We start from the raw sequence: 11,914 nt of genomic DNA on the forward strand, positions 1-11,914 counted from the left end.
CGTATTACCCGATGGGAAATTAATTTGATCGCTTATTACCGCAAGTCCGAATCGGGCTTATTTTTTCTTCTCTGGCTTTCGGAGAGAGTCGATGGTGTGGTGGATTATAGCGGAACTGATGGGATGCTGCTGCTGCTGCGGAGTATTTTGTATTAGCGATTTTTACGGCTGCTCCTGCGTAGGATTTTGATTGAGGTTTTCAATGGCTTTGTGCACATAAGTACTTTTTTTCTGGAGGATTGAGTAATTTCGTGCGGGTGAGGGTTGTGACGAGGCTTGAAATAACAAGAGCGAGTTTTTTTTTTTTTTTTTTTTAATAAATTTTATAATAAACAATAGCATACATAATGTTAGTTTTTATTAAACTCTCTTAAAATGTACTATTTTCACTTACGCACTATAGTATTACTGTTACATCGTCTAATTTTTCTTATCAACGGTCCTTCGGAGGTAGCCGAAAACAATATATACGCAATGATTCACTGGGAAATCTGTTAACCCTTCTCGATGTTAGCTCTAAAACTCGAAAATCGTATTCGCATTCGCACGCTCACTCATTCGGAATAACTTTCTTCCACGTTTTATCTATATTTATCCATTTTTCTTGTTATGTCCGTACGCTTAATTACATATTTAAAAGTATACGCGCTAAGTTACGATTACTGAGATCATACTAATACATCACAGGGTTACATAGATATATGTTTTTATTACATTTTTTTCTGTTTTTTTCCTCGTGTTTTACAATTGCAAATGCAACTCTCCTGCCGTTTTGTGAAAACTGCCGGGGAGTTGCATTTACTTTTAGTCTGAGTGAGATACAATTTTGTAACTAGAAAAACAGTTCCAAATGAAAGAAAGAGTCCAAATTCGTCATTGGTTTATAATAAGGTACGTTTATTAAAAATATTGTTCCAACATCAAAAGCTTACTATTTGTTTTTTTGTTTGTTTGGTTTTTTTTTTCAAACGGAAGGCACGCTAGCAAGTTTTGCGTGTTATCGTCAAATTTTTAACATTTCCCAATAACTTCGAAGAAATAGCTGTGTAACCACAAGTCGTATTTTTGAATTGTAATCTCAAACAAAAAATAAAAGTATTACAATATAAGTAGAAAGTAAACGACAAACCAACTTATCGACGGGTCGGCTAACGCTTAACGCTTTGATTTTCCCTCTTGCGCTCTTACATAACTATAAAAATTACAAAAACATTCAAGAATTTTATTTTACATATTTTACACTTAAAAAGTAAGCGCCATCGGCCCGTTTCTCCGTCCGGTCGAGTGAAAAGGCGATTTTCAGGATTACATCGCGAAAACCTCCTTTGCACCGTCGAAGACACTGCACAAACACGCACAGATTCCATTGTCGAACGTCGGCGTCGAGTCAAGGCGTTGCCGCAGTCGAATCGACGTCGAGCTCTCCGTGTCAGGCCGTCTTCTCACCTTCCGGACGGAAATTCGTGTCGAAAACGGAACAGAAAGAAAAAATAAACGACCCTCGGGACACTTGAAATTCATCCTCCCGAGAGAAGGCGTAACAACAACTCGCAACCGTTCTCGAGCGTGGGTCGTAGCGTACACGCATAATTCGCAATAAAGGACAAAAAATACATTAATATACTCTCTCTGCTTAACGGCTAAACTAAACGCATAATGAAAGATAATGGAGCTCTTAAGCGGCCAAGCCTTTTCTCGTTAATTATTTGCACTTTGCGCTTCCAGCGAGAGACGATCGGGTACGATCCATCACAGCCCCGTCAATGCTCCCGCGCATACACGCGTCAGTCTCTCAAAACGCATCCTATGGGCCTATTCCCTCCTCCCACGGCTGAAGAAAGCTACGCACGCGGATCCAGTCCTCCTTCACTCGGAATCACAAAAAGCGCGAACTGACCCTGGGCGAATGGCACAAAGACTCGCTGTCCTCGTCGGAACAGTGCAAAAGTTCGAGTCGATCGAAACCGCGTGTCGTGTGGACGTAAGAGAGAAGGAAAGAGCGTGCGGTAGAGAGGGAGAGAGAAAAGCGCGCGAAGTTGGGGAGCGGGCCGTGAGCGCCTCGACTCTCGCGGATGTTTGATCCTCTTGATTTATCTTCTTCTGGAGTCTTTTGCTGCGACGTCCTCGATCCTCTTAGCTGCGAATCTGGCTGGCGTTGCGGGACAGCTTCTCCGGGGGCTCCGTCAAGCTCTTGGCGGCGCCGTTGATCGAGCGCTTGCGGCTCTTCATGAAATCTGTAACAGGCGGAGGAAAAAGAAACTTTGAGTACATTTTTTTCTTTCGTTGAAGAGAAAAAGAAAAAGTAGAATGAAAAATTATTCGATGACTCATCGGAGCAGGTTCGAAATTAAGCCGCGAACAATCGGTGCATATTCAGTGCTATTTTCGCGCGGAAAACAACTGCCGCCGGCGCTCTCGCGCGGATTTGCATACGTAAACAACGAGATTCCAGGGTCGATTTAGACGAGAAAATAGAAAGCTCTCTCTCTCTCTCTCTCTCTCTCTCTCTCTCTCTCTCTCTCTCTGCGTCTGGCTCTCTGCAAACGATCTTTCTTACGAACTTTCGCCTCATTTTGAAAATAACTACGACGCAATAACGGGAACAAAAAAAGAAAGAAAGATCGCTTTCACCTTGCAACCGACCTATCGACGAAGGCCACGCAAAGTTTAATCGTCGCATACAAAAGCCGTGCATTCACACGAGCTTTTCGTCATTCCGATATCCCAATGCTTTTACGCAACACAGACTCGTCGTCGTCGTCACTCTTTTCGTGATTATCGATTCCCAGTAAATTCGAGTTTTTTTACTACATGCATCTCTCCCGGTGTATTTATCGCGCTCGTACGAAACTGAGTTGTTTTTTCGGTTTAATCGCCGCGCTGCAGCTTGACCTTGCTGCAGAATCGCATTATCGCTTCTATTTTCGCGCGCGCGCGCTCTCTTCCTCCGGAATATTTTATTCAAATTCGGGGGAGGCCGAGGGAGCATGTGGGCGCCGAAAAAAGGGCGGCCCGGATGAATATGCAAAATTCGAACGGAAAAATCGTGCCGGCCACGCGACAACTGGCGCACATACCTTACTACCCCTATATGCGAGATCTTGATCGGGACACGCGTCGATCCAGCTGTCCTCGCGTGCATTTGCTATTATTGTGCGGCGGCAGTAGCAGCACACGCGAGTTATTATCAAGCTAAACAATGACGACGAGAAGAGAGGCGTTTCGCGTTGTTCTGTTTGTGTGTACACAGAGGGTTGCGCGCGGGGGCGGAGGACGCGACTGTGTCTTCCAAGGGGGGGGGGGGCTCTTGTGCAAATGTTGACTCTGCGCGCGCGTTAGGTAATGGCAAAGTGTACGATCTGTAATTTAGCGGCGGCTTTATTTGCTCTGCGGAATAAGGTAATCGCTGTGTGCAGCATGTGTTATGGAGCGGAAAGAAAAAAGAGCGCGTAACGGTTTCCCCATTCAAAACCCATCAATCCGATAGCGGATCCCGGTAACGAGCTCTTTTTACAGAATCGTTCGACAGAAAAAAAAGATAGGCGCAGAGAGTCGATCGCGCCTCGCTGATATCGACGGCAGCGATTTTTCAATATTTCCCAAATCTCCCGTGTACATCTCAATGTCTCACAGCTGTTCCGAGTCGTAAACCCTCGTGACGGACAATCGTCGCGCGCGACACACGTACCGAAGGGGGCGAGTACAACCCCCGTGAAAATCGCCGCCGAAGAGGCGCAGTTGGTCGTGTGTTGTGTGCATCGCTCGATCTTCCCTCGTGGCACGCGGCGACGCGATAAATCACTCTCGCGCTGCACACTTGGAATTATAAAGTGAGAGAGTGTCGCCGGCGGATGATGATCGAGCGCGATTTTCGAACTTCGCGCTTTAACGCGACGGACTCGAGAGGGCGATCGCAGCTTTTCGTTGGGTACGTACAATCGACTTTGTGGCCATTCTCTGCAGTTCTATAATTCTTCGACGTGCACAGCTGCATAGCGCGTACAAAAAGCTCCGGTAAAACAAAAGAAATCAACGACCGCGTCGCTAAAGTCACACGAGTACCAATTTGCCGAACAAAGCTCTCACTCTTTATGCGTAGCGAAAGAGAGCCAACCGTCGGGGGCGTACACCCACGGCACCATCGCTCTTTCTCCGGGAAAAGGGAGTTTAAATAGCGGATTCAACCGGCGATTTTAAATGGCAGGATCGAGAGCAAACATCGTTCGCGTATCGACACCGCCGGGAGAGAGAAGAAATGCACCGCGCGCACAGCTGATACCCCCATGTGTGCTCGTTTCTGCGCGTCGATGAGCAGCTAGGGGGGGCTCTCTCCGAACGGGGGGGACACGCATACACGCGTATGTGCCGAACTGCGAGGGTGCGCGCGGCGACGCTGCCCCCGTATTATACACGGCCGAAGGTAACAGCTGACTGCCTCATTAATAAAGTACGTTACGCGCATGCCTCTCCCCTTGTGTTTCTACGAGTGCACTCTCTCTGCCCCCTTTTTCCCGATACACGCTCTGCTCTCTGCCGCTGCTGCGACCCCCATCGACGTGCGGTTTGAATTATTTCCTATGCGCCTCTGGGTCTTATCTGACGGCGGTTTTCGTTACGCTGTATGTATGTATGTTGGGAAGGAAGAGCGCCAACGATTTCCTCGGCGCGTGCTTTTTTTCAGGATGGAATTTCGAACGAGGGGGTTTCCCGAGCGCGTGTGCTTCTATTTTCGTAACGGAAATTTGGGACTTTTTTACGTCTCGAGGGTACGTAGTTGAGTCGTCGAAAAAGGAAGGATTTTCGTATACCTGGCGCTAATTTCCCCTGAAGGCTTCTTTACGCTGCTAATATCGGAAGGATTATAGAGACGTTACCTGGAAGAATCGATCTTTCTGGGAAATTTCAGGCGAACGTCTCCGCGAGCACACACCCCCGCTGCATCGGCTACAGAACATAAACAGACGCGCGCGTGCAGCTTCTCTCAAAGGGGGGAGTGCGTACGCACGCTGCTGCAGCCGCGCACGTCACGTCCAAAAATAGAGACGACGCGTCGCGTGGGTACACGACGAGCCCTTCTTCTATGCGTACTAGAGAAAGAGAGACAGAGAGACTGGGGGATGACAGAAAGAAAACCCGCTCAGACCAAACATGGAAGGGCGGCGCTGCTCTCCTTTTGTCATTTTTTTTTCGCACGCCCTTTTCGTCGAGTGCGTGTTTTGAGGATGTTTTTGCGCTCCGCACGATGAAGCAGCGCGCGCGAGTTTGAAAATTGTGCTTTTAGGCGCGTGCAAGAGACAACGATAGAGGCTGGTTTATGCTTCTTGCATTGTGTTTCTGTCGGCGAGATTCGTGGAAAGATTTTCGCGATTAGAGAGCATGCTCCTGCTCCGAAACGATTCGGAGCCTATAATCTCGAGCACGTTACTCTCCAAAACAAAAACAATCGAGTGAGATGCCAAAGAGTACTAACTATGTGTACTAACCAGTGATAGCCGGCTGCACTTTTCTCGCCGACAGCACCGGCGCGGTGCCTCTGGTCGGCGTCGACGACTTGATCCTCTCGCTCGATCTGAAGCTGAGCTCGGCGATCGCCGGCACGACGTCGGGCGTCTTCTCGCCGATTATCGGCACTCGGCTCTCCTGCGGCGGCGTCCTCTCCGCGGCCGGCTGCATCTTCAACGCCGGCGTCAGCGTGGGGCTGGCCGTCGTCGTGCTGGCCGTGTGCTCGAAGGAGAGCGGCGAGGCCGGCGATTCGCTGCCGATTCTGATGAGCCTCGGCGACCTCATGGCCTTCCGCGGCGTGGCCGGCGAGGCTTTCCTCAGATAGGGCATGCCTCGAAGCGCGTACGGCTCCGGCACAACGTCCTGCGACGTGATGAGCTCCCACTCGAAGCGCGAGTGTCCGCCGGCCTTGGGCACCTCCAGTCTGAAGTCGAAGCCCCAACGCTCGGCGTCGAGCATCGACTGGGCCCTGAGCTCGCGCTCGGCCAGAGCCTTGGCGGCCGCGTGGTCCACCGGCCCGAAGAGGTCCCTCCTGACGCGGGCCAAGGCCGCCCGACTCGGCACGACTCTTCCCGCTGCGCCGTTACCGCTGCTGGCCGCCTGGACGAGGACCGCACCGATGTTGCGACTCATCTCGGTCATCATTGCTGGGTTGAGCACCCGCGCGCTCATATTATAACTCTGTATACTCTCGGAGTCGCTCTCGCTCTGCTTATCTCCTCGTTTCACTGCCCGCGAGAGAGCAGCAGCGGCTTGCGATGTGCGAGGAAACGTGGCAACGATGCGCTCGGCGTGCGGATAGATATAGATTCACGCACACACACACACACTAACTCGCGCACGCACGCCTCCTCCTACTCCTCTGCCGTCTGTACAGCTCGCGAGCGCGGCGTAGAAAGCCTTTGAATCGCGGGCTGCTCTTCCCGCGCTGCGACGATTCCTCTCGCTCGTCCTCGTTGCACAAGAGAACGTTGTGGCCTCTCGTGCAGGATAATGTTTTCTCCGCGAGTATACGTAGTCACAGCGAGGAACTGCACTGGTTTCGGAGCACTGTCGACTGTCTCTCTTCTGCCGGGCGACAAGTGAACGTCACCGCTGCAGCAACTCCGAAACTCCGTGTCGTTGTTTATCTCCTCTCTTCCCTCTCGGATCCGCAGAATGAAAATTCCCGCGGCCGTCTCTCTCTCTGCACACGGCACACGGACCTCTATAGGTGTGCGTTACGTGCGCTGCGCAGTCGCGCCGTCTTGGAAGAAAGCGGCGGCGGCGGCGGCTACACAAGATGGTGGGGGCTCCGCAGCTCTCGCGGCCTCGATTAAGGCCTCGCGAGCACGTTTCTTGGCGTTCCCGCGCAAAGCCTCTCGGCAACAACCGCGCACGATTCACTCGCGATAAGCGGCACTATTGGTCGATAAATTCCAACGACTACGATCTGCTCCGTGTGTATTACGCTCGAGTCTATCTCACCGCACGTACTTGGCTGTGTTAGAGCTGCTGTTGTGACTGTGCGACTGACAGGGTGAGAGAGAGCGCGGAACCGCGTGCTACACGTGAAAGGCGCTCTCGAGCGACTGAGCGCCGCCGCGCCGTCGCGGAGCGGAGAGAGTGGACTCGCGAGAGAGCTCGGCCGTTTCCGGAGACGCTCGGCTCGTCCCCCACTCTGCGGCCGCTGTCGCGGCGTATAACCGCCGTTCGTTCGAGCGCGTTCAAATCTTCGAAGCGCGCGGCGGCGGGTGTAGGATGCGTAATAGGCTCGACTCGCTCAGAGTTCCTCTCCGCATGAGCCGATTGCGGGTTTCTGGGTGAAGTTTGGCTATTGCGGGAGAGCGAGAGAGAAGGGCCGCGCTGCGGGCGAGCGGGTTTCGCCGACTGGACGACTTTTCGGGGATTTATTTGTTTTTTGGGACTGGCTTTGGCTTTTTGTTTTCGTTCATGTCCATACGCGCTCGCCGATCTCGTTCTAATTCGCTCGCAATAGAATTTTCGATAATCGAGCTCTCTGTTGTGGAGGAAAACTACGGGGACTCGATATATATAGTTATATGTAAACAGACGCGAGCAAAGCGTGCTTCGTTTTTTATCGCTATCATTTCGGTACCATCGCGTACGCATATTTGTATGAAAAGCCGTTTATCTATGCGACCGGTGTTTGTTTTTTTGATACATTCGCTGCGCGAGCGCGTAGAGCTTCAAACGCGCGTACATAGTTGCTTCATTGAAGTCCGGCGCGATGATTTATCACCGCGGCTTTTCCCGTCACGCGCGTCCGCGCTTGGGGAATAACCAGTGAACCCTTTTTTCCGTCAACAGCCTACTCTGTATCTTTGAAGTAAAAGTTCAGATTCAATTCTTCAAAGGCCCGTTATTATGCTTAACTTTTTGACAAAAATAACGCGTTACGACTCGATTGTTGTTTTGTCGTCGCATCATAAATTAATTAAACTTCAGCCAAAATCTTATCAGACGAGCAATCTCCCGAAAGTCTGTCGTATCCTTATCGCAGAGATGCACTTGCATTTCGTTTGTCTCGCGACGATCGACCTCGCTGCTTGTTTACACAGCCATATCATCTCATCATCTCTCCATGAAATTCCCATAATCCGCGCTTCCAAAAATATTCCTCAGCACATAGGTACGGATCAGAAGGACCGCTCGCGCGAGCGCATCAGCTTCTCCCTCGGATCTTGTTTACGTCTTACATAATCGGAGGCGCGCATACCGGCTGGAAAAAAATTCGAACAAAAAGCCCGCGACTTATATACTCCTTCCCCTACTACTAACCTTGCTCTAGTCGTAGTACTATACCGTCCCCGTCGTCATTGGCCGTGACTCGCGCATCGTCGTGGTCGGCAAAAGGAGAAAAAGTCCGCGACCAATGCCGAGTCGCAGCTTCGCTTTTGGCGGGCTCTTGCGCAATAATCTCAGGACCCACATTCTAACTCACTCGCGCGCGCGTATATTTTTTCCTCTCGCTTCTGCGTATTGTGGCAAAAAAGCCGAGTTTCATCAAAACAGCGCGGCTTATCTTATCTCCGGCTGGCGTTCTGCTCGTACGCGTTATACAGCCACGCGAGAGAGAAGCGGCCCGCGCTTTTTTCGCCGGCTGCGATGATTCGTCGCGAATCGACTCTTTCTTTTTCTTCTCATTTTGCATCTCGTTGCGAAACGGCTACTGTTGTTGTCGCTGCAGTTTCGGGGGAGAGATGAGCTTGTTTGCGCTGGGTTTTGGATAAGACCGGAGGGGATTATCGTTTTTGCAATAAATTACAAGCATCTTGATTTACTTTCTCGCTCTGTTGCGTCATTCTATACTTTATAAATATCCAGGCCCTGTCCCCGAACTCGCGTGGTCTAATAGTCGAGCTCGGCGGACTTTGATTGACGATCGCGGCGATTCGGTTTACGCTCTTGCTCTTGCTCTTGCTCTTGCTCGAGAGAGAATAAGAGTAAACAAGCTCTCTCTCGTCGGATCTATACACGAAGCTCCAACATCTCGGCTCTTTTTCTTCCTCTTTCTCCGCTTTATCTCTCCTCCTCCGCTCTCGCACCAACACATTCACGAGAAGTCTCGTCGAGTCGAGTATGTGCGTCCGCCGCGACTAGTATAATCGTGCGGCTCTCGATCGAGTGGGAGAAGAGAAAGAGAGAGAGAAAGACTACTGCTGCTGCTGCCCTTCCCTTTCTCTCTCTCTCTCTCTCTCTCTCTCTCTCTTTCTCGCGACAAAGTAGGTATACTCTCTCGGAAGACGCTGAGCAGCGCGTCATCGCGATGGCTCTCGCGCTCTCTTCTTCGCCGTACTCTTCTTCCCGCGGTAAAGGAGTGCGTGGTTAGGTGTACCGCGTATAATATAACGCGAGCTGCTCTGCACGCCGAGGATTTTTTGAACGTGGCGCGCGCGCTTTCGAAGAACGCCGCTGGAGGGTAGCACTGCGCGGACTGCTGCGCGCGCGTATGTATTCCATATTGAAGTTTCCTTCGGAGAGCGTTGAAGTATTTTGTTACTTACAGAATTTCTTTTTAATTTTGCAAAATTAATTTTTTTCGCGTACGTTGTGCAATCGGTGCTTGTATATGTATACCAACTCTTGTCTCACTTGAGAATCCTTGTAGCGCACTAGGATAGAATAAATAATCGCGCAAATAGTTAACATATGCTCGCATTGAAAAACCGCGTCTGACCATACCCGCTCACTACTACTCGCCAACATAACAAATCAACAAAAAGGTACACCAAAGAAGCGAGATCGCCGTCTCAATCAGCATACCCGATGCACTGCACTGAAAGAGAGACCGTCCAGGAAGTGCCTCCACCGTCGTCGGCTCTGCGGTCTCTCTCTCTCTCTCTCTCTCTCGGCTCAAAGCGGATACGCGAATTGCCGCAAAGGCCCTCCCCGATCGAATTTGAAATACATAGGGCTCTCTCTCCCCGAGACAATCGGCGCCTTTCGTCCTTTGTGTCGCGCACGCACTTTCGTACACTGCGTTCTGGAGGTGTCGGCTATAATGCACTTGTCGCTCGCCGGGAATAAAGGCCAGCTTTCAACGCTCTCTAATACAGGACGTGCGCCGAATATTTTAACGGAAGTGTAGGTGGATTTTTCTCGGACGCGTTCGGACGTCTCCTTCCTCGCACGGCTTCTAATTAAAGTGTAGAAGCCCTTTTTTACGTACACTTTTTTTCTAGCATCCTTTAGTCGCACGTCAGGGCTTTGTCGAGCGAAATACTACACATACGCATACATCGCAAAATCCTTCGAACAGATAAAGCTATCAGCGATGCGCCAGACGCGCGAGCGAGCAAACAACACCTTGGCCTCATCCCGTCCGCAAGCAGTGTGTTTGCTGCGCGCGCATTCGATGCAGCGCGCAATAAAGAGCGCGCGAGCTCCTTAAACAACGCGATGTGTCATCTTCCGAGTTACGATACGACGACGGTGATAAAAAAAAATTTCCCCGCGTTATCGATACCTTCGATACCGCGATCTCGCTTTCATAGTATGCGCCTGCTGCAGAAGCCGTAAATTAATACTCGTAGACTGTCGCGACGAGAGCCATACGGAGAGCACGTCGGCCTCTCGAGGAAACTGGAGCCTCGGATGCACCAGCTGCTTCGCCAGAAAGTCGTCGCGTCCGCAGCGTTAAATTTTACGATGGGCTTTTTATAGTTTACAGATTCCAGAATAAGCGCGTCTAATATAGAATCGATCGAGGGGCTTTGTTCAGCTGCTCGCGTTATCTGCTCGTAATTGATAATGATTCGATTACAGCCGGTTATAGTGTGTACGAATGCTCGGTGAGCTTAACTTCACCGGCAGATAAGAAGTCGGTGTACACACGAGCTTGTACTCTTTCTCTCCTGTGTTTTCGAAAAAAATAATTACATACCTCTCTCTGCCCGCGCGGAGAACAAAAATCGTACGCTTCCATCAGCAACCTCATTCCCAGCTCCGAAAAACCGCCTCTCTTTCACTTGCGGTATGTAACGTATTATGCGCTCTTGGCGCACAATGTTGAAAACATACGTATAAGGTGCAGCGGGTCACAACACACACACACACACACACACCTATACCGGCCGCGCTGGGGCCACTTGCTGCCCACCTTCTCCTTCGTGACGACTGTACAGCTCTCTCGCGTACGGACTCGTCTGCACATGTGCGAATCCTTTGTCGCGTGCGCTCGCGATTGTGCCACTTCCGTGGGAATTCCGACGGAACGGAAGTAGCATTTCAATTCGATCTCGAAACCGCGCCGCGGCAGCGAGCAAGGCCGTAGTCGCGACACTTGCTTCGCGCTGTGCATTGTCCCGAGGGATCTTTTTTTCGATCGATAAATATATCGGAGCCATATCGCGAGCGTGTGCAGCAGCGCAAAGCGAAAAAAGTGCATTACACGAATTATTTGGATTGCCGATAAGCCGCACGCGCAGCAATCAGCTTCGCAGTTTTTCCTCACTTGTTTGTAAACATAACGTACGCGAGCAGGGCTTTAAACTCGCGCGCTAATCTCCGGAGCCATTCGTCAGCGTCACCTGCTGCGCCGGTTATCGCGAGAAAAACGCGAATATCCTTTCCGTGTATGTACAGCACACACGTACGTTCGCCCACGCAGTGGGTACACTCTCGTGGGAATAATTCGCGGAACGGAAGTGCAATCGCTCGGAGGCTGCGCGTATACGAAAATGAAGGAAAAAAAACAAACAAACACGAGAGGAGGGCGCCAGGTGCCGCGCGCGCGCGACGACGAGGAGGAGGAGGAGGAGGACGACGACGAAGGAGCAAACGACAAAAAGAGCTTATAGCTGTCGAGATTAATTTCGCCTTTTTGTGCGCGCGGTTTGTACCTACTCTGGTCTGCTCTAAGATCGTGGGATTTGAGAGTTTCTCAGCAATTGCGCACCTGCAGCGTATA

At 50.8% G+C, this 11,914-nt stretch overlaps 1 protein-coding gene across 1 annotated transcript; it reads right to left on the reverse strand.

The window, feature by feature from the left end:
* Positions 1 to 295: 295 nt before the first annotated feature.
* On the reverse strand, positions 296 to 7,089 carry LOC100679158 (cyclin-dependent kinase inhibitor 1C). The gene is made up of 2 exons (XM_003427972.5): positions 5,484 to 7,089; positions 296 to 2,234 (listed from the first exon to the last, which is right to left on the reverse strand). The coding sequence occupies exons 1-2, from the start codon at positions 6,172 to 6,174 to the stop codon at positions 2,134 to 2,136; spliced, it is 792 nt and encodes a 263-aa protein (XP_003428020.1). The 5' UTR covers positions 6,175 to 7,089; the 3' UTR covers positions 296 to 2,133.
* Between the last annotated feature and the right edge of the window lie 4,825 nt (positions 7,090 to 11,914).

This window comes from Nasonia vitripennis, chromosome 3 (genome assembly GCF_009193385.2).
Source record: "Nasonia vitripennis strain AsymCx chromosome 3, Nvit_psr_1.1, whole genome shotgun sequence".
NCBI lineage: Eukaryota > Metazoa > Arthropoda > Insecta > Hymenoptera > Pteromalidae > Nasonia > Nasonia vitripennis.

Bases quoted from the DNA above. Each gene is read 5' to 3' on its own strand.
- LOC100679158 (XM_003427972.5), bottom strand. From the start codon at position 6,174: ATGAGCGCGCGGGTGCTCAACCCAGCAATGATGACCGAGATGAGTCGC. The intron at 2,235-5,483 runs GTTAGTACACAT...CGCCTGTTACAG, and splicing joins AGTGCAGCCGGCTATCACTG to ATTTCATGAAGAGCCGCAAG.